The sequence below is a fragment of the Molothrus aeneus genome, chromosome 24 (genome assembly GCF_037042795.1).
Source record: "Molothrus aeneus isolate 106 chromosome 24, BPBGC_Maene_1.0, whole genome shotgun sequence".
NCBI lineage: Eukaryota > Metazoa > Chordata > Aves > Passeriformes > Icteridae > Molothrus > Molothrus aeneus.
In genome coordinates, this window is record NC_089669.1 from 3,967,885 (window position 1) to 3,988,848 (window position 20,964).

Consider the following 20,964-nt stretch of genomic DNA (forward strand, 5'->3'; position numbering starts at 1 on the left):
GGTGTGTGGCACATGGGAGGGCACACAGGGGCTTTGGGGCTGGGACTGGAGCTGAGGAGAGCCCCCCAGGAACCCCTGGCCCCTGACCCTGCCCCAACCCCTGCAGTGAAGCAGCTGATCCGAAACCTGCTGAAAACAGACCCAACCCAGCGCATGACGATAACGGAGTTCATGAACCACCCCTGGATCATGGTGAGATGGGATGGGATCCATGGGATGAGATGAGATGCAATGGGATGGGATTGATGGAATGGGATGGGATGGAATGGGATCCATGGGATGGGATGGGATAATGGGATGGGATGGGATCCATGGGATAGGATTGATGGGTTAATGGGATGGGATCCATGGGATGGGATGGGATGGGATGGGATCCATGTGATGGGATGGGATGGGATGGGATTCATGGGATGGGTTAATGGGATGGGATGGGATCCATGGGATGGGATCAATGGGACCCATGGGAAGGGATGGGATGGGATCCATGGGATCCATGGGAAGGGGTGGGATCCATGGGATGGGACGGGTTAATGGGATGGGATGGGATCTGTGGGAAGGGATCAATGGGATGCATGGATGGGATGGGATCCATGGGATGGGTTAATGGGATGGGATGGGATCCATGGGATGGGACGGGACGGGATGGATGGCATGAATGGCGTGCATGCCTGTGGCTCCCAGCTCATGCTCCTCCCCTCTCCTGGCAGCAATCCATGCAGGTGCCCCAGACCCCGCTGCACACCAGCCGTGTGCTGAAGGAGGAGAAGGACCTGTGGGAGGATGTGAAGGTAAAACCTCTCTCTGTCCCTGTCTGCAAAGCTCTGCACCCCTCTGCCATCTGGGGAATGTCCTCTCCTGGGTATTGCAGACCAGGCTCGTTCATTGTCCCTGGAAATGTTCCAAAACTGCATAGATGTGGCACTTGGGGACATGATGTAGTGGTGGAGCTGGGTTAACCATGGAATCCTAGAATGGTTTGAGTTGAAAGGGACCTCAAATGCCAGGGCAGGGACACCTTTAAGTGTCCCAGGCCTGCTCCAAGCCAGCCTGGCCTTGGCACTGCCAGGGATCCAGGGGCAGCCACAGCTGCTCTGGGAATTCCATCCTGAGCCCTCCCCACCCTCACAGGGCAGAGCAGGCTTGGCCTCAATCACCCTGGAGAGCTTTTCCAGCCTGACCAATTCCACAATTCCAGTTTGGTGTGGGCGTGCTGGCTCTGGGGCTGATCTCTGCTTGGGAGGGAGCTGGAAAATTTGGCAGTGGGACACTCAGGCCTTGCTTTATTTTTTATTTTATTCCCAACTGTTTATTCCCAGCTGCTCTGGGGACCCTGGTATAGGAATGTGCCCCTTGTTGACAGAGTGACAAAACTCTCCTTTGTCTCCTCAAAAAGGAAAAGAGCCCAGAAGTTTCTCTCCTCAGTTAGGTGAAAAGACACCTCATAGGACCTGGGGGACTTCACCTCAAACTTAAGGAGAGCCAATTGGACAGGAGCCAAAAAGTTTTGCCTGAGCAATTTACTAGAAAAAAAAGAGAGCAAAGAAATTAATTTTGTGAGGTGTTGTGACCGTGTTCACAGGGGTCTCAGGTTGAGGGAAGAGACGAGGATTTGACTCCATGTTTCAGAAGGCTTGATTTGTTATTTTATGATATATATTATATTAAAACTATACTAAAACAATAGAGGAAAGGATTTCATCAGAAGGCTGGCTAAGAATTAAATAAGAAAGAATGAATAATAAAGGCTTGTGGCTCGGACAGAGAGTCTGAGCCAGCTGGGCTGTGATTGGCCATGAATTAGAAACAACCCCATGAAACCAATCCCAGATGCACCTGTTGCATCCCACAGCAGCAGATAACCATTGGTTACATTTTGTTCCTGAGGCCTCTCAGCTTCTCAGGAGGAAGAATCCTAAGGAAAGGATTTTCCATAAAAGATGTCTGTGACAAGGTGTTTTACCAGGAGCAAGAACTTCTTGCACCTGGCTCAGTTTTTCTCTATAAAGAGTTTTGTTATTTTGCCTTTTATTAAAACTTTTCTGTTTCCAGCACTACCACAGAAGCCATCCTGCTGATTTTATGCCTTCTAAGCTAGCTGAGCTATCTTGGGTGTGAAATAGATCCCCAAGAGCTTAGAGACCTGGCTTGAGGTGACCATATTTCACCCAGGGGGGGCTGTGCTGATGTCTCTGTGTCCCCTGCCCACAGGAGGAGATGACCAGTGCCCTGGCCACCATGAGGGTGGACTACGAACAAATCAAGATCAAGAAAATCGAGGATTCCTCGAACCCTCTGCTGATGAAGAGGAGGAAGAAAGCCAACCCCCCCGAGCCCACCACGCTGCCCCACTGAGGGCCCTGCCCACCAGTCCTCCAGAAAGCAATAATTATAAATATATATATATATATATTTTTTAAGGAAAAAAAAAGACAAAAAGAAACAGACTGTTCTATTGAGCGCATGGAATTCAGACATTTATACCAGACTAGTTATTTTTAGCTACTCACCTGTGTTTCTGACCTTTCTGGAGCAGGTGGTGAGATCCTCCCCCTCAGATCCACACCTGCAGCCAGGGATTTTTTTGTCCTGTAGGTGAACACCGCCAATAATTGGATTTTTATTTTTCTTTTGTGAAACAGTTTTGATTTATATATATATTATTTTTTTTCTTTCCCTCCTCCTTCCTTCCAAAGACATGGAAACTCCTGTGGTGACCTTTTTAGGGTATATAACATATAAATATTTTTTAAAAACTACTGTAGAGCTGAAACCCAGACAGTGTGTTCCCTGTGTGGATGCTGGCTAGAGATGGGCTCCAGGGAAGCAGAGCTGCCCTCCTCCCTGTCCTGCTGCCCTGGGGGGGGGTCCCAAATCAAGCACAGGAGCCAAAAAGCAGCACCCCAGCCCTGCCTGTGGCTCTGCCTGGCAGCGCTGTCTGTCTGTCCGTGTGGGGTGTGTGTCTGTCCGTGGGCCCGCAGCTGCTCTGGCTGCCCCTGCGTGGTCTGGAATGCAGCTCTGACCTCAGGGGGGGCTGTGCTGTCCCCCCAGCTCTGCAGGGATGTGTCCCCCCCTCACCCCATCCCCAGCTGCTGCCCTGGGGGGGTCCCTGGGGACAGGGGGTGCCAGGGCAGGGCTGGAGGTGGCACAGCTGGGGCCAGGCTGGCAGCACTGACCCCTCCCTGGCTGGGGCTGGGGGTGCTGCAGCCCCCCCAGTGTGGCTCCTGCAGCTGCTCTGAAGTCTTTAGTCCATGGATGATGATGATGATGATGATGGTGATGATTATTATTATTATTATTATTATTTTGTCACGATGTTTCACTTCGTTAAATGTGTTTGAATGGGGAAAAACAATTTTTTAAGGTTTAGTTTTTAGGTGATCTTTTTAGACACTGTATGGAATTTTAATTTGTTTTGAAAACTGGTTTTTATCCCCCCCCTTTTTTTTTTATTTTTTAATAATTATTTTTGTCTGTTGGCTTATACTAATCTTCCCAGTCTGCTCTTCAGTCCTTTGGATTAAAGACACTTCAAGAGTCACCCAGTCTCTCCTGTTGCTTGTGTGGCTGTGAAGAACCCCCTCAATGCTCCAGCTGCTCTCCCTGTGTCCTAAAATTGCCCTTTTTTCCACCAGAAAGGCTGAGCTCCCCTGGATGTTCTCTGGGGACACAACGTCCCTTTGCTTGGGGACAGCTGCACAGGGCCTTCCCTCCCCAGCATGTGTCACCCCTGGGCTGGGGCTTTGGGACTTTGGGGTGCTGTGGGGTGCTTTGGGAAGGGATGGGGTGATGTGGGGTGCTGTGGGGTGATGTGGGATGCTTTGGGAGGGTATGGGGTGCTGTGGGGTGATGTAGGATGATGGGGGGTGATGTGGATGATGTGGGGTGCTGTGGGATGCTATGGGGTGATGTGGGATGCTTTGGGAGAGTATGGGGTGCTGTGGATGCTGTGGGGTGCTATGGAATTGTATGGGATGATGGTGTGGGATGCTTTGGGAGGGTATGGGGTGCTATGGGGTGATGTAGGATGATGGGGGGTGATGTGGATGATGCTGTGGATGCTGGGGATGCTGTGGGGTGATATAGGATGATGTGGATAGTGCTGCGGGATGCTGTGGGGTGCCATGGATGATAGTGTGGGGTGCTATGGGGTGATGTGGATGCTGTGGGATGCTGTGGATGCTGAGGATGATGCTGTGGATGCTGAGGATGATGCTGTGGATGTTGAGGATGATGCTGTGGATGTTGAGGATGATGCTGTGGATGCTGTGGGATGCTGTGGATGCTGTGGGATGATGCTGTGGATGTTGAGGATGATGATGTGGATGTTGAGGATGATGATGTGGATGCTGAGGATGATGCTGTGGATGCTGTGGGATGATGCTGTGGATGCTGAGGATGATGCTGTGGATGTTGAGGATGATGCTGTGGATGCTGAGGATGATGCTGTGGATGCTGAGGATGATGCTGTGGATGCTGAGGATGATGCTGTGGATGCTGAGGATGATGCTGTGGATGTTGAGGATGATGCTGTGGATGTTGAGGATGATGCTGTGGATGCTGTGGGATGATGCTGTGGATGTTGAGGATGATGCTGTGGATGTTGAGGATGATGATGTGGATGTTGAGGATGATGCTGTGGATGTTGAGGATGATGCTGTGGATGCTGAGGATGATGCTGTGGATGTTGAGGATGATGCTGTGGATGTTGAGGATGATGCTGTGGATGCTGAGGATGATGCTGTGGATGTTGAGGATGATGCTGTGGATGCTGTGGGATGATGCTGTGGATGTTGAGGATGATGCTGTGGATGTTGAGGATGATGCTGTGGATGCTGAGGATGATGCTGTGGATGTTGAGGATGATGATGTGGATGTTGAGGATGATGCTGTGGATGCTGTGGGATGATGCTGTGGATGCTGAGGATGATGCTGTGGATGTTGAGGATGATGATGTGGATGTTGAGGATGATGCTGTGGATGCTGTGGGATGATGCTGTGGATGTTGAGGATGATGCTGTGGATGTTGAGGATGATGCTGTGGATGTTGAGGATGATGCTGTGGATGCTGAGGATGATGCTGTGGATGTTGAGGATGATGCTGTGGATGTTGAGGATGATGCTGTGGATGCTGTGGGATGCTGTGGATGCTGTGGGATGATGCTGTGGATGCTGAGGATGATGCTGTGGATGTTGAGGATGATGATGTGGATGTTGAGGATGATGATGTGGATGCTGAGGATGATGCTGTGGATGTTGAGGATGATGCTGTGGATGCTGAGGATGATGCTGTGGATGCTGAGGATGATGCTGTGGATGCTGAGGATGATGCTGTGGATGTTGAGGATGATGATGTGGATGCTGAGGATGATGCTGTGGATGTTGAGGATGATGCTGTGGATGCTGTGGGATGATGCTGTGGATGTTGAGGATGATGCTGAGGATGATGCTGTGGGTGATGCTGTGGCACACGGGGCCGCGGATGCTGTGCCCAGGTGCTGGCAGGGGACAGACAGACAGACAGACAGACAGACATTGTGTCCGCCCGGTTTATTATATTGTTCTATACTATGTTACACTACATCTACACTGAAACTGCACCAGCACTCTGGGCAAAATAAGCCCGAGAAAGGCCCCACGTTAACAGAGGATTAACCCTTAAAAACAACAGCCTGTTGCATATTCATACACCTCATCCATGATGCATCAATTCCATTCAAACACAGGATTCTGTCTGGGCAGGGTCAGCTTCTTCCTCTTAATCCTGACGGTGTCATCCTGTCCTAGCAAGGCAGGAAGAATTTCGTTTCTCCTGATAATGGAGCAATAAATTCTCTTTCTCTGAAAGATTTGGGTGTCCCATGGCTGCTGTCTCAGTGTGAGTCCTTTCTTTAGGAAAAAAAAGTATCCTACATAGCACAGTTTCTATTTTAACATTTTGTTATAACCTAAAACTATATTTAACACACTACTTAAGAGAATTAATACAGCATTGCTTTCTAACACAGCACATATAATATTCATTTGAATATTTGCAAAAAAACATTTACATTTACATTGGTAAATATTCCAATACTGGTAAGTATTCCAATACTGCATTTTTCACATTGGTAAATATTCCAATACTGGTAAATATTCCAATACTGGTAAATATGCCAATATTGCATTTTTCACATTGGTAAATATTCCAATACCTCCATTTACCATTGGTAAATATTCCAATACCGGTAAATATTCCAATATCACATTTTTCACATTGGTAAATATTCCAATACTGCATTTTTCACATTGGTAAATATTCCAATACCCATTTTTCACATTGGTGAATATTCCAATACTGCATTTTTCACATTGGTAAATATTCCAATATCACATTTTTCACATTGGTAAATATTGCAATACCGTTAAATATTCCAATACCCATTTTTCACATTGGTAAATATTCCAATACTGGTAAATATTCCAATACTGGTGAATATTCCAATATCACATTTTTCACACTGGTAAATATTCCAATAGTGCATTTTTCACATTGGTAAATATTCCAATACTGGTAAATATTCCAATACCCATAAATATTCCAATACCCATTTTTCACATTGGTAAATATTCCACTACTGGTGAATATTCCAATATCACATTTTTCATATTGGTGAATATTCCAATACCCATTTTTCACATTGTTAAATATTCCAATATCACATTTTTCACACTGGTAAATATTCCAATAGTGCATTTTTCACATTGGTAAATATTCCAATACTGGTGAATATTCCAATATTGAATTTTTCACATTGGTAAATATTCCAATATTGCATTTTTCACATTGGTAAATATTCCTATACTGCATTTTTCACATTGGTGAATATTCCAATACTGGTGAACATTCCAATATCACATTTTTCACATTGGTGAACATTCCAGTACCTCAGTGCCAGCTGATGCCTGGCACTGCCCCGGGCTGTGCTCGGTCCTGCTGCCCGTGGCTGCTGCAGCCCCTGGAGGTGTCAGACAGGGCACACTGAGCTGTGGAGGGTGTGAAGCACCGGCAGCAGTTTCCATCCCCCGAGGTCTCACGGGCTTGCGTAGGTCCCACGTTTTGGAAAAAAAAACCCAAAAAAAGATTCTCTAAACAAACGCAAATCCTGGCAGTGAACCCTCAGTTTGCCTCAGGGGGGGATGAGGTTTGGGTTTCTTTCGTTACAGAGATCCTGTTTTGGAAATTACGGTGCTCACTGACACAAATCTCAACCCCGGTGGGAAGATGTGTGGCTTGAAATGTTTTCTGTGTGTGTTTGGGGAGGGAAGAGCTGAGCAGGCACCCATGGCTCATTTCCCTCTCCATTCCCACCAGCTGGGCACTGGATTGAAACCAGCTGTGGACACCAGGTCTCCAGGATGGTTCTGGAGCTTCCAGGATGGTCCTGGAGCTTTCCAGGATGGTCCTGAAGCTTCCCATGGTGGTGCTGGAGCTTCCAGGGTAGTCCTGGACCTTCCCAGGGTGGCTCTGAAGCTTTCCAGGATGGTCCTGAAACTTCCCAGGGTGGTCATGAAGCTTCCAGGATGGTCTTGGAGCTTCCCATGGTGGTCCTGAAGCTTCCCATGGCAGCTCTGAAGCTTTCCAGGGTGGTCCTGGAGCTTCCCAAGATGGTCCTGGAACTCTCCAGGGTGGTCCTGGAGCTTCCCAGAGTGGTCCTGAAGTTTCTCAGGATGGTCTGGAGCTTCCCATGGTTGCTCTGAAGCTTCCCAGGATGATTCTGGAGCTTCCCATGATGGCTCTGGAGTTTCCAGAATGGTCCTGGAGCCTTCCAGAATGGTCCTGGAGCTTCCAGGATGGTACTGGAGCTGACCAGGGTGGTCCTGAAGCTTCCCAGAATGGTCCTGAAGCTTCCCATGGTGGCTCTGGAGCTTCCAGGATGGTCCTGGAGCTTCCCAGGGTGGTCATGAAGTTTGCCATAGTGGCCCTGAAGCTTCCAGGATGGTCCTGGAGCTTCCTATGGCGGCTCTGAAGCTTCCCAAAATGGCTCTGGAGTTTCCAGAATGGTCCTGGAGCTTCCAGGGTGGTCCTGGAGCTTCCCAGGGTGGTCCTGGAGCTTCCCATGGTGGCTCTGAACCTTCCCAGGCTTTCCTGAACATCCCAGCCCTGGAGAAGAAGGCTGCCCACAGTGCCACCCCCTCCACCCTCCCCTGTCCCTCCCTCCCCAGCAGAATTGTCCCGCTGCCCTGGAGGGGTTTTGGCCCCAGGCTCTCTCTTTCTGTCACTGCTTTCAGTGCCTGGGTGGATGAAACCCAGGGCTGTTTTCTGTGAAGCTGTTGGTGCTAAAAGGAATAGCTGGGGCAGTGTGGGTGGGGGTGAGAACAGACTTACTCACACGGGGCCATGTTTTGGCGCTTTTAGGTTTGAAACCCGAATTTCGGGGCAGATCTGCTCACAGGGAGCTGTAAATGAATTGGATAGAGAGCAGCAGAGAGGGAAGAGGAGAGCTGCTGGAATTCTGGGGGCTCTGTGCCCCCTGGGAGCAGGTAAGGACGGGACAAGCAGCAGGAAGGAATTCAATTTTGTGCTGGGGAAGATGAGATGGATTCACACATCATGGCTGGAAGGATTCAAGAATCATTCTGTGGTTCCATCACCTTTGGGAAAAACAACCCAAGGACAGCCAGGATATAAAATCTTGGATTGAGGACCAAAATCTTGGTCTGGGACCTGAGGGAGGTGATGGCCACAATTATTTGCAGGAGTCAGCTGCACTGGGAGCAGAGCATGGAAACCTGGGGGGACCTGTGGTCTGCTGACTCCAAGGGAATTAGTGATCAATTCAGTGCAACATTTGAAATTTTTAGCAGTTAGTAGAAAAATACCCCTCTCTCCTCACCCCACCTGCTCTATTTTTAGCAGCAAGCTTCCTGCTAAGGAAAAAAAAAATTAAAAATATATATATTTCTTGCTTTTGAGATGATTTTGATCAAAAGTCTGGCTCTGCTCCAGGCTGATCACTGGGGAGGGGATGAATCACGAAGATCTCTGTTCTTATCTGTTCTTATCTGTGCACACAAGAAGTTTCTGCTGCTCTTGCAAGGATGGGGGTGAAGCCCCTTCCTCCAGCCGTGGTTTGCTGTGCTCCCATGGTGTTGGTCAACTCTGGGCATCCCCAGGAGCACAAAATGTGCTGTGGCTGGTGTGGATGCGCAGGAGGAAGGAGCGTTGTGCAACGGCACGGAGGAGCCCTCAGCTGGTTGCTGTTTCACTCCTGCCCTTTGTTTTGTGATGATGGAGATAATTTACTGTTTATCGCCCTAATTTGCCACTGATGGTGGCTGTTTTTCCATGCCTGGGTTCTCAGGACTGCTCTGCAGCCAGCTGCCTCCTTCTCTTGGCCAAGGAAGTTGGCTTGGCTTGGTTTGTACCCTGGGAACACCTCCTGGTAAGCTGCACAACTCAAAAAGGCAAAAATTCTGTGCAAAATCAGCTGGTGGTTGTATTTTTCTAAGGATTAGACCAGGCATATCAGGGGAATGTCAGGATTTCCTGATGCAAAGCTTGGCCTGCACATGGCAAAATTGCTTAATGCTCGGAAAATGCTGGATTTCTGAAAATCCATTGGATCAGCCTGCTCAGGCCTGGGGCTGCAGGGATCCTGCTGAGGGCTGGCTGTGAAAGGACAGCTGGTGATGCAAATCTGGCTGTGAAAGCAGAAGAAGGAGATGTGATTTTCTCTCAGAGTGAGGTTTTCTTCAGAAATTGCTCCATCAAAGTGTAACAAGCCCACAGGAATCCTGCTCCAGGCTTTTCCAACCAGGAAAGGCAAAGCTGCTCCTCAGTGCTCTGAAAATCAGACCCAGCAGGTTGAGGAGAGGGTGTGTGAGATGTGCCAGTCACAGCAGCTGGGCTCAGCATTGCAAAAGAGTCAGGAAACCAAATTTCAGCTCAGAAAAAAAGTGAATTTGGTGCTGCTGCCAGGAAAGGAACTTTGTAGTCCAGCTCTGGAGCAAAGGAGATGGTTTGGTTGCTTCAGGGTGTGATGAAATGGTGGAGAGACCCTGCCAAGAGGCCAAAGGCAACAGCTCACAAGGCAGAAAATGAGAACTGCTGGTGTTAAACCTCTAAATCAGCATCCCTGAGCATCTGCACTGCCCTCCAGCAGCCCCAGGAGGTGCAGGTGGGGAGCTGGGGGTGCACTCCCCGGTGAGAGGAATGGAGGATTTGTCTTTACAAACAAGCTGTGGCTCTGCTGGGAGATAAACAATGGGAAGGATTCCACTGACTGGTGAATGGAAAGATATGTTTGCTTTTACAAATAAACTTCAGGTTTGCTGATAAATGAAGTTGGATATTGAAAGATGAAAGAAACAATGGGGAAGAAAAACGCCCATATTCCATAAGAATTAAAAAGGCAGGGTTATACATTTGAGGGAAATCTTTGGGATCAGGCATTTTGGGAAGTCTGAACCTCTCAAGTACCTCAGAAATGGAGAAAAACCCCTAAATTCTGTAAGAATACAAAATGAAAAGGGAGGGTTGTACATTAGAGGGAAGTCTGGTATCAGGTGTTTTGGGAGGTGTGAACCTCTCAGGTACCTCAGCCAATGGGGAAAAAGAGAAGGGAAATGCAGCTGGGAAATTGGGATAAAAAGGAGGCTGCGTCCTCCAAAAATGTGAGACACCCCAGGGCAATGCCCCATGGCCTCTCCCTTTATTGGAATAAAGTCAAAGGACTCCTCTGTCTCCTTTTTGTACACAAACCTCTGGTGTTTGTAGATTAATTTTCCTAACACTGGGGAGCTCTGGGTGCCATCCCTGGGCTGAGCTGAAATGGCCAATCAAACGCCTCAAACCTTAATGCAAATGAAGGATCCAAACAGAAACCAATCCAGAGGAACACAAACAGGATAAAAAGGGACATCTGAGCCAGGGGAGCTGTGCCCTTCCCCTGGGACATCGGGGACATCGCTGCTGAAGAGCTGCAGCATTCTCCACAGGAGCGCTCCTGCTGGGCCCAGGCCCCCTTGCTTTGGGCCTTTCTTTTATTATAATAAATGCTGAAGTCACTTTTTGTACCCCTTGTTTTAGGCCTTTTTTTATTATAATAAATACTGAAGTCACTTTTAGTACCCCTTGCTTTGGGCCATTCTTTTTATTATAATAAATGCTGAAATCACCTTTACTACCCCTTGCTTTAGGCCTTTCTTTTTTTAGAATATGTGGTGGTGTTCACAGGGGTCCCAGGATGAGGGGAGAGACGAGGATCTGACTCCATGTTTCAGAAGGCTTGATTTATTATTTTATGATATATATTATATTAAAACTATAGTAAAAGAATAGAAGAAGGGATTTCATCAGAAGGCTTGCAAGGAAAGGAAGGAATGGAAAGATAAAATTCTGTGACAGACCAGAGAGTCCGAGCCAGCTGACTGTGATTGGCCATTAATTAGAAACAACCCCATGAGCCCAATCCCAGATGCACCTGTTGCATCCCACAGCAGCAGATAATCATTGGTTACATTTTGTTCCTGAGGCCTCTCAGCTTCTCAGGAGGAAAAATCCTAAGGAAAGGCGTTTTCATAAAATGTGTCTGTGACAAGAATAAATGCTGAAATCACTTTTAGTACCCATTGCTTTGGGCCTTTTTATTATAATAAATGCTGAAATCACTTTTAGTACCCATTCCTTTGGGCCTTTTTATTATAATAAATGCTGAAATCACTTTAGTACCAGGACTGTGGTCCCGTTTTTAACACCAAGCTCTGGTAATTACTCAGCCTCTCACCGCCTGAGGGAAGGAATTGGCAGCTCTGCAAAGTCAGGGCTGTGCCCTCCATGACCTACATGCCCAGCTGGGGTTCTCAGCCCTGTTTTTGTTGCTCCCCCTGGCCTCTTTCACGACGAAAGCCCCAATTTCAGTCACGTGCTGCCAAAATCTAGGACACACAGAGGCAGGAGCTGCGTGGGCCTGAGCGGTGCAGCCAGTTCGAGTTCAATAACAAGTGTTAAAACTACAACCACAACAAAATGAGGAAAGTTCTGAAAGCTTCTGCAATTCAAATGGAGTTACAGCAGAGTTTGTTTTAATTTTGCCCCTTTTTGTGCTTAAGGTCCCTCACATCACCTCAAGGCTTGTCCCTGGGCCTTGTGAGAGGCTGAAGGCCTGTGGAGGAGGTGCTCATCCTCCTCGTGACAAGAGACAATTTTTTTCCTGTCCCAAGAAAGAGGCCAGTGAGGATTGTTTCCTTAGTCCCAGCACATGACTGTCTGTCTGTCCTGATGTGTTCAGGAGGTGTCCGTCCTTCTGTCCTGCTGTGCTCAGGACACGATTCCACCCTGGTGCTCAGCTGGGATTTGGCCTCCTCATGTTGGCCAACAGCAGATGATGAGGAAAGTTAATTATTTTCTCTGGCAGCAAGTACAGCACTGGGTGCTCAGGGCTTTGAGGAAAGTTTTTAAAGAGAGAAAAAGCAAAAGCAGAAGGAGCAGCTCCCCCCTGGCAGCAGAAAGCTCGAGATGCAGAATTTGGGCTGGGGGGAAGCTCAGCCCTGGGGCAGAGAGCCTGGGAGGTGATTTAGGCTCTCAGGACTGGGGCTGCTGAGCTGGCAGCTCTCTCAGGGGGAGGATACCCAGCAAGGAAACCCAACTTCTGTGGGATAACAAAACCAGAAACCACCACCTTTGATCTCTACCACGGCTTCGTGCTCTTACTGTAACACCCAGACTGCCACTGAGATTGGCAGGAACTACCTCAGCCCTGCTGGGGCTCACAGCAGCTTTTGGGGAGCCAGAAGGAGCAGAAGGTTGGGTTTATGGTGTTTTTCACCCCCAAACACTGATATTTTGGGCTTAGCTGATGCTGGGAGCTGAGGGATCTGCAGAGCTGCTGCCCACAGCCAGCACAGGTCAGGCTGCAGCCTGGAGGGACACTGGGTGATGCTGGTGCCAGGATTCCAGCTGGAATTAGGCCACCTGTGATGGTGCCCTGGATCTCCCAGCTCTCCAAGCTGCCATTTGGGCTTTTCCCCCTGTTTTTTTTAAGCTGTACATCCCATGGACAGAGCTCCAGCCCTGGGAAGATGCTGCTGGGGGATTGCACTATTCATGGGATTGCTCCTCCCATGATCCCTGCTCTAAGGGATCAATGCCAGGAATCTGGTGAGAAATTTGCTTTTAAATGTCACAGACCTCAGGTTTTCTCACTTCCCTGGTCGTTAAAACAAGCAAAGGTGTCCCTGGGGGTCCTCCCCAGCTGGCTCTGTGCCCTCTCCCAGCCCAGGGACACCAGGCACAGCATCCAGGGCTGGAACTGATTTACAGCCCTGCTGAGAGCCCACAAGAACAGGACAGAGGCTGCCTTCAGTAGAGAGTCTTTATTAGCAAAAATAAAGGATTTCTTGTCATATCATTTCAGATAAATAGGTGGAAGTTCACCCAGTGACAGGAGCTGTGCTGATGATGTCCTCAGCTCCAGGGCTGTCCTTGCTTCTCCCACATTGAAGGTGTTTGAGGGAAAGACAAGCTCAGCACTGGCTCAACAGGAGCTTAATGTGCTTTGTAAGAAGCTTAATTAAGTTTTACAGTCTTTGGCTGCCCTTGAGCCTGAGCTTTCAGCAGGAGGAGCGACCCATGGAGCGGCATTCCTGCCCTGCTTTGGAACATCCGATTCCAGCAGGAATCCCCTGCTGCCACCAGAAATGTCCACAAAGAGTAAATCCCATATCAATAACCTCTCCTCAGCTGGGAACTTGCACAGCAAACACCAAACTGGCAGTGTTTCATCAGCTAGGGGCCTTTAAACTTCTAAATATTAGAAGTAAAAGCCTCTCTTGGGGTTATGGCATTTTCCTCTAGCTCAGGGTCCACCGAGGTGAGGAGGAAGCTGAGCCCTAAAATCAGCCACTTTTGGGGGCACTAAAGCTGCTCCCACTGCTCATGGGGATTCAAAATCCAATCCCAGCAATGCTGGGAGCAGCCCCATGGATTTGAATGCAAATTACCCGAGCCACCTTAAAATGGTGGTTAATTAAATATCCTCTAACTTGTAAAAGAAAATGAACAGCAGTGAGGAAAACCCAATCAGAGACTGGAAAACAGTAAGGTTAACTTTGGAAAGTGCAGGGTGGCCGACCCAGCAGCTCTGGAAGGCAGACACTGAGCAATATTTAAGTCAAGTTCTATTAGAACCAAACATTTCATTCCTATTATTAATTTTCAAAATTTAGTCTGGACTAATTTACAGGCTGAAGTCTAAAGTGGAGTCAGCCATGCTGTTGCTGTGGATTTTTCTCCTCCTAAACACAAAACCACCTGATTGCATAAATAAATAGAGATTTAGGACATGAGGAGAGGGTCATTTGCCTAAAATTAAATTTTGTTGAACTCAGAGTTGGCCTTGCTCCTAATTCACTTGGGATAAGCTCAGCTCATTGTCTGCCCTCCAGAAAAATGCTGCTTTGGTTGTTTTGAAGCTATGAATAAAATAGCACTGCGATAAACAATATTAAAATATTAAACAATAAATAGTAATTTACAAGCTCATCACTCCTTTCTTCAAAACATATTGTAAACATCAACACTGAGGTATTGGAAGTAATAAATAATAAATTCAACTATTACAAAAATAGCTCTTAAATACAATATTAAGCTGGAAGTTATTGTAACTCTTAACCTGAACCTTGAGATAACTTAATTTGAGCTCTTGCAGCCTAAAGTGATTTTTAAAAAAGTAACAGGATTTGGTGTGGAAAATCCAGACCCAGGGGTGCTCTCAGTTCCTTCTCTTCATTGTTAAATATCTTTCAATGTAGTTGATGAAGATGTCAAACTCTCCCATGGCCTTGTAGATTCCATTCCTCTTCATCTGCAGGGGAAAGCCAGGGGTGTCACAGATACGTGATGTACAACACCTGGACAAATTCTCCTTCCATGGACACCTCCAGCTTCTCTGCCCAATCCCCTGGGAATTCCAGAATTCCCATCCTTCCTCCAGAATTCCCACCCTTGCTCCAGAATTCCCACCCCTACTCCAGAATTCCTACCCCTTCCTCCAGAATTCCCATCCTTCCTCCAGAATTCCCACCCCTTCCTCCAGAATTCCCATCCTTCCTCCAGAATTCCCATCCTTGCTCCAGAATTCCTACCCCTGCTCCAGAATTCCCACCCTTGCTCCAGAATTCCCACCCCTACTCCAGAATTCCCATCCTTCCTCCAGAATTCCCACCCCTACTCCAGAATTCCCATCCTTCCTCCAGAATTCCCACCCCTACTCCAGAATTCCCACCCTTCCTCGAGCATTCCCACCCTTGCTCCAGCATTCCCACCAGATTCTCGCTCTCTGCTGTAAGAATTTGTGTGATTCAAGACATTTTTGGTTTCTGCTGCCCCTCTGAGCCCCCTGCCCTGCCATGACAGGAGGTTCCTCCTGTTCCTTACCCTGCTGAAGGTCTCCTTGACGTGCTTCATGCTCCTGCTCCTCTCCTCACAGGTGAAGAATTTGTGCTGCAAAGGGGCACCAAAGCACAGCCTCAGCCCCAGGGTCCCTCCCCAGGGCTCTGCTGGTGGCTGTCCCCTCCTCCTGTCCCTTGGCACTGCTGCTCCCCACCTTGCCCTCCCCTGTGTGCAAATCCCAGCAGGTTTGCACCGTGCCCTGCTGGGAGGAGCCTGGAGTGAGCCCAGCCTGGGCTCTCCCAGCCTGTCCCCAGCCCTGTGTCCCTGCTGCCAGTCCCTGGGGACAGCAGATCCCTTTATGGGATGGGTTTGTCCCATCTGACCCCAGTGATGGGCTCATGGCCACGCCAGGTGGGATTTCAGCAGCTCCCAGGTAAAGGACAGATCTCCTCCTGCCCTCCCTTTGTGTCTCCAGCCAGGCTCTGATTTGCAGGGCTGGCTCCACTATCATCTCTGAGCTGCTGTGGGCACAAACCCCATCCTGGACCCCTGGGTCCCACCAACCCCATCCTGGATCCCACCAACCCCATCCTGGATCCCACAAACCCTGCCTGCCTGGACCCCTGGGTCCCACCAACCCCATCCTGGATCCCACCAACCCCATCCTGGATCCCTGGGTCCCACAAATCCCATCCTGGATCCCACAAACCCCATCCTGGACCCCTGGATCCCACAAGCCCTGCCTGCCTGGATCCCTGGATCTCACAAACCCCATCCTGGATCCCACAAACCCCATCCTGCACCTCTGGGTCCCACCAACCCCATCCTGGATCCCACAAACCCCATTCTGGACCCCTGGATCCCACAGACCCTGCCTGCCTGGATCCCTGGGTCCCACAAACCCCATCCTGGATCCCACAAACCCCATTCTGGATCCCTGGGTCCCACAAGCCCTGCCTGCCTGGATCCCTGGGTCCCACAAACCCCATCCTGGAGCCCTGGATCTCACAAGCCCCATCCTGGATCCCACAAACCCCATCCTGGACCCCTGGATCCCACCAACCCCATCCTGGATCCCACAAACCCCACCCTGAACCCCTGGATCCCACAAACCCCATCCTGGACCCCACAGCCCCTGCCTGCCTGGACCCCATCCCACCCCCAGACCTGCCCTGCTCGTGGCAGTGTCCCCGAGCTGCTGAACCCCACTCACACAGCGTCTCATCATGGCTCTGAGGCTCAGCAGGAGGTTGCCCAGGTCGCCCATGCTGTGCTGGTGCTGGCTGCTGCTCCTCATGGCCCTGGGCAGAACCTCCTCCAGGTAGAATTCCATCATCTCCGACACCGACTGGCAGCCCAGGCTCCCCTGGGGGACAGGAGGGGGAAACCTCATTGGGGACGGCCACCAGCACCAGGGGTGGGTGCAGCCATGATATTTTATGGAAAATCCTTTCCTTAGGATTTTTCCCTCCTGAAAAGCTGAGAGGCCTCAGGAACAAAATGTAACCAATGGTTATCTGCTGCTGTGGGATGCAACAGGGATTGCTGCATCTGGGATTGGTCTCATGTGGTTGTTTCTAATTAATGGCCAATCACAGCCCAGCTGTCCAGACTGTCTCAGTCAGTCACAAGCCTTTGTCATCATTCTTTTTCTATTCTTAGCCATCCTTCTGATGAAATCCCTTCTTTTATTCTTTTAGTATAGATATAATATAATATAATGTAATGTAATGTAATGTAATATAATATAATATAATATGATATAATATAATATGATATAATGTAATATAATGTAATGTAATATAATATAATATAATATAATATAATATAATATAATATAATATAATATAATATAATATAATATAATATAATATAATATAATATAATATAATATAATATAATAATATATTTATATTTTATAGATTAAAAATATAATTTTATATGTTTATATTTATTTCTATATAATATATTATATCATTTATTTATATAATATTATTTAATATTTATGTTATAATAATATAAATTATAATATAATAGCATATCATAATATATAGTATTATAATATAATATAATATAATAATATATTTATATTTTGTATATATAAATATATAATTTAATATATTTTTTATATTTCTATATAATATATTTATATTATTTATTTATATTATATTATTTAATATTTATATTATTTAATATTTATATTATGATAATATAAATTATAATATCATACCATATCATAATATATATTTATATTATATTATATTATATTATATTATATTATATTATATTATATTATATTATATTATATTATATTATATTATATTATATTATATTATATTATATTATATTATATTATATTATGTATATCATATAATAAAATAATAAATCAAGCCTTCTGAAACATTCTCGTCTCTTCCCTCATCCTGGGACCCCTGCAAACACCATCACAGGTGGGTTTGGACAAACCAGACCAGAGCTGGGCCAGAGCTTGTCCAAACCAGAGCTGGGTGTGGGAGCCACCCTGGGCACGGGGCAGCCTCGTGCCAGCCCAGCACAGCCACACGTGTCCCTGCAGGGTGACAGCAGCACATGGCCCCGTTTCCAGCTGGCTTCCCTTCTTGTGAAACGCCTGCCCAAGGAGGGGGAAGGAGGAGGAACCAGCAAGGGATTGAGATTCTTACCTTGACTTCCTCCAGCAGGTCAGAGCTGAGCAGTTGGATGCTGAGGTCGTCATCTTTTGATTGCTGGGGGAGGATGGAATTGAAAAATGAATTGAAAAATGAGCTTTTCACTCTTTCCATTTCCTAACAAATGATCCTTCCCTTGTTTGCATTTAGGGTCTCCCTGCAGCAGAGGCAAAGGGCACCCAGTGCAGGTGTGGCAGAGCACGGCGGCACCAGGCAGAGGGGTAACTCTGCTCCACAACCTGGCAGCACAAGGATTGTTGGCTCAGGCCAGCAGGAAAATGAGATCACAGCCTTTGGTGCCACTGAATTTGTGTTGGGTCAGGCCAGCAGGAAAATGAGATCACAGCCTTTGGTGCCGTTGAGTTTGTCCATGTGAGACTCCTGAGCTGCACAGGGTGCTGTCTGAGGGTGCTGCTGCAGACAGCAAAGCTCCCCAGAGGGGTGGCAGAGCCCTGGCAGCCCCCCAGCCTCTCTGCCAGGGCAGGAGGGCTCAGTCCCCCTGGTGGGGTTACCCCTGTAGCCTCCTGTTGATGGGGAAATGGGAGTTTGTTCTCGTGGTGCCTCTGTGGCACCAGCTGCACTAGGGCGGGCTGGCACTACCCAAAGAATTCAAGCCTCAAAAGCTGTGCTGAGAGGGTGAAAATATTCCTTCCCAGCATCATCTGGGAGATTCACAGCCAGCTGAACATCTGAAATCTTGGCTGTGTTCACTTGGTGACAAACACAAGCCATGACATGAGCTTGAGATTTGATCTGGAGAATTATCTCATTTTATTGCTAAAACACATTGGCATGGACTAAAAGAGCATCAGGGTTGTGACCAAGCACCTCTAGCAGCCATGGCAGATGCTTTGAGGGCATTGGGTGCTGTTTGGTCAGCAGCCCTGAGGCTCCTGAGATGCAGGGCAGGGACCTTGCACAGGCACCAGTGCAGGTGTTGTGCTCCTCCCCTCATAAAACAACCTGTGCAGGTTTTGTGGTTCTTTCAAAGAAAAAAAATCTGCAGCAAAAGATTTCCCTTTTTACCTGGCATTGACTTCAGCAGGACCTGGTTGCCCTGAAGAAAAAATGATTTCCTTCCTATTAATTCAGTTATTAACTTGGTTTGCAATATTTTGGGGGAAGCTTGGCTAGAAGGGTTTGTAGAGGTTCATTGTGAAACCTCCAGTTCGTTGTTAATGAAAAAAATAGGAAGAAGAGCTCGACAGATTTTCTCTCAGTGAGCAACGAAACCGAGCTGCTCTTAATGCAACCAAATCATTTCTGCTAGGAGGAAACTCTTCCCCCTCCTCCAGATCCCAGAACTTTGCAAGAAAGGTAAAAAAACAGACGATAAAATAACGATATTTACAAAATAATCCCTAATTTCCTCAAATTTGAGCCTGAGCTCTTTGAGCCATGGCTCTTTGGCAGATTTTCTCTCACTGAGCAACGAAACCGAGCTGCTCTTAACGCAACACAACCAAATCATTTCTGCTGGGAGGAAACTTCCCCCTCCTCCAGATCCCAGAACTTTGCAAGAAAGGTAAAAAGCCAAAAGATAAAAGAACAATACTTACAAAATAATCCCTAATTTCCTCAAATTTGAGCCATGGCTCTTTGACAGATTTTCTCTCACTGAGCAACAAAACCGAGCTGCTCTTAACGCAACACAACCAAATCATTTCTGCTGGGAGGAAACTTCCCCCTCCTCCAGATCCCAGAACTTTGCAAGAAAGGTAAAAAAAACCGAGAAGACAAAATGACAATACTTACAAAATAATCCCTGATTTCCTCAAACTTGAGCCTGAGCTCTTTGAGCTTGGCGGGCAGGAGCTCGGGGAAGCGCAGGCAGGAGGGCTGGGCGCAGGCGGTGCCCAGCAGCAGCAGGAGCAGCAGGATGGGCACAGCTGTGCCCCTGGAGCAGGTCCTCATCCTGTTCTGCAGATTTCCCCTCTGCTGCAGCTCTCAGCTGGATTCCCCCTGGGAGGGCACAAAGCAGATCTGCAGCTTTCACCTTGATGGAGCCCCTAATTTATACATCACTCCATTTCCTCTCCCCATTTCCTGACGAGCAATATTGGGGTTTTAAGTCAGTATTAAGCCCAAATGTCACTTGGGTTTCCCGTCAACTTGGGTTTCCTGTCCTCTCCTCACACCCCATCAATTTTTTTGTGCTTAGACTCTGCATTTTTTTTTTACATTGCTTGTTTCTTGTAAATTTAGCTGTGGCTGTGGAGGAAAGCTGCAGAGACACACAAAGAAGCCAAGGTGCTGCGTGATGTTCATTTATTCTCACAGTTCCATCTTTTATTTTTAGATCAATGTTGTATTGTTAGGGGGGGAAAAAAAAAGTGTTGCTACTTTTAAATCTCAGTGTCAAACCTGCAGAGAGCATCACTCAGCAGAATTGCTTTTCATGAACTGTACAAATTCTCTGTCTCTTCCTTTGGTACTCTAATCTGCAAACACACATCATCAACTGAAATCTTCATTTTTAATTCATTTGTTTGGGTTTTTTTCCAGTTAATGCACATGTCAGCTGCAGCAAATGTGAATTTTCACTGCTCAGCAAGCTCAGTTTGTGCTCCCAAATATCAGCTGGATGCCAAGTGAATCCCAGAGGAGGATCCCAGCCCTGCTCTGGTCCCTTATGGATCCTCCAGGGCAGGATCAGGATTTGTGCCACTTCTTTAATGCCTGGTGTTAAAGTGTGTGAGCAGGTCATAAAAATTTATTTTCCAGGCTTTGAAATCTTATTTTGTTTCCTAGAAGTGGACAGTAGCCCCATCCATGCAGCAGCACGTCCTGTCTTAGCTGGGACTTATTGTCCCAGTTGTGATAAAATTGTCCCTTCAGAGGTACAGAGAATTCCTGTGACGTCTCCCCATTTTCCGTTTCCCTCTCTTTTCTCCTTCTCTTTCTATA

General features: G+C 47.5%; 2 protein-coding genes across 2 annotated transcripts in view; one reads left to right on the forward strand and one right to left on the reverse strand.

Moving 5' to 3' along the window:
- Positions 1-3,538, forward strand: part of MAPKAPK2 (MAPK activated protein kinase 2) — a 39,265-nt gene extending 35,727 nt beyond the window's left edge. Inside the window, exons 8-10 of the mRNA XM_066565455.1 lie at positions 107-192; positions 708-788; positions 2,209-3,538. Of these exons, the coding sequence (XP_066421552.1) occupies positions 107-192; positions 708-788; positions 2,209-2,352 (311 nt within the window). The 3' untranslated portion in view covers positions 2,353-3,538. The remainder of the gene's footprint in view (positions 1-106; positions 193-707; positions 789-2,208) is intronic.
- An 11,212-nt stretch (positions 3,539-14,750) lies between these two features.
- Positions 14,751-19,971, reverse strand: IL10 (interleukin 10). The gene is made up of 5 exons (XM_066565477.1): positions 19,813-19,971; positions 18,052-18,114; positions 16,584-16,736; positions 15,416-15,481; positions 14,751-14,843 (listed from the first exon to the last, which is right to left on the reverse strand). The coding sequence occupies exons 1-5, from the start codon at positions 19,969-19,971 to the stop codon at positions 14,751-14,753; spliced, it is 534 nt and encodes a 177-aa protein (XP_066421574.1).
- Positions 19,972-20,964: the final 993 nt, after the last annotated feature.

Bases quoted from the DNA above. Each gene is read 5' to 3' on its own strand.
- IL10 (XM_066565477.1), bottom strand. From the start codon at position 19,971: ATGAGGACCTGCTCCAGGGGCACAGCTGTGCCCATCCTGCTGCTCCTG. The intron at 16,737-18,051 runs GTAAGAATCTCA...CCTGTCCCCCAG, and splicing joins ACCTGCTGGAGGAAGTCAAG to GGGAGCCTGGGCTGCCAGTC. The intron at 15,482-16,583 runs GTGAGTGGGGTT...GCCCCTTTGCAG, and splicing joins GAGCCATGATGAGACGCTGT to CACAAATTCTTCACCTGTGA.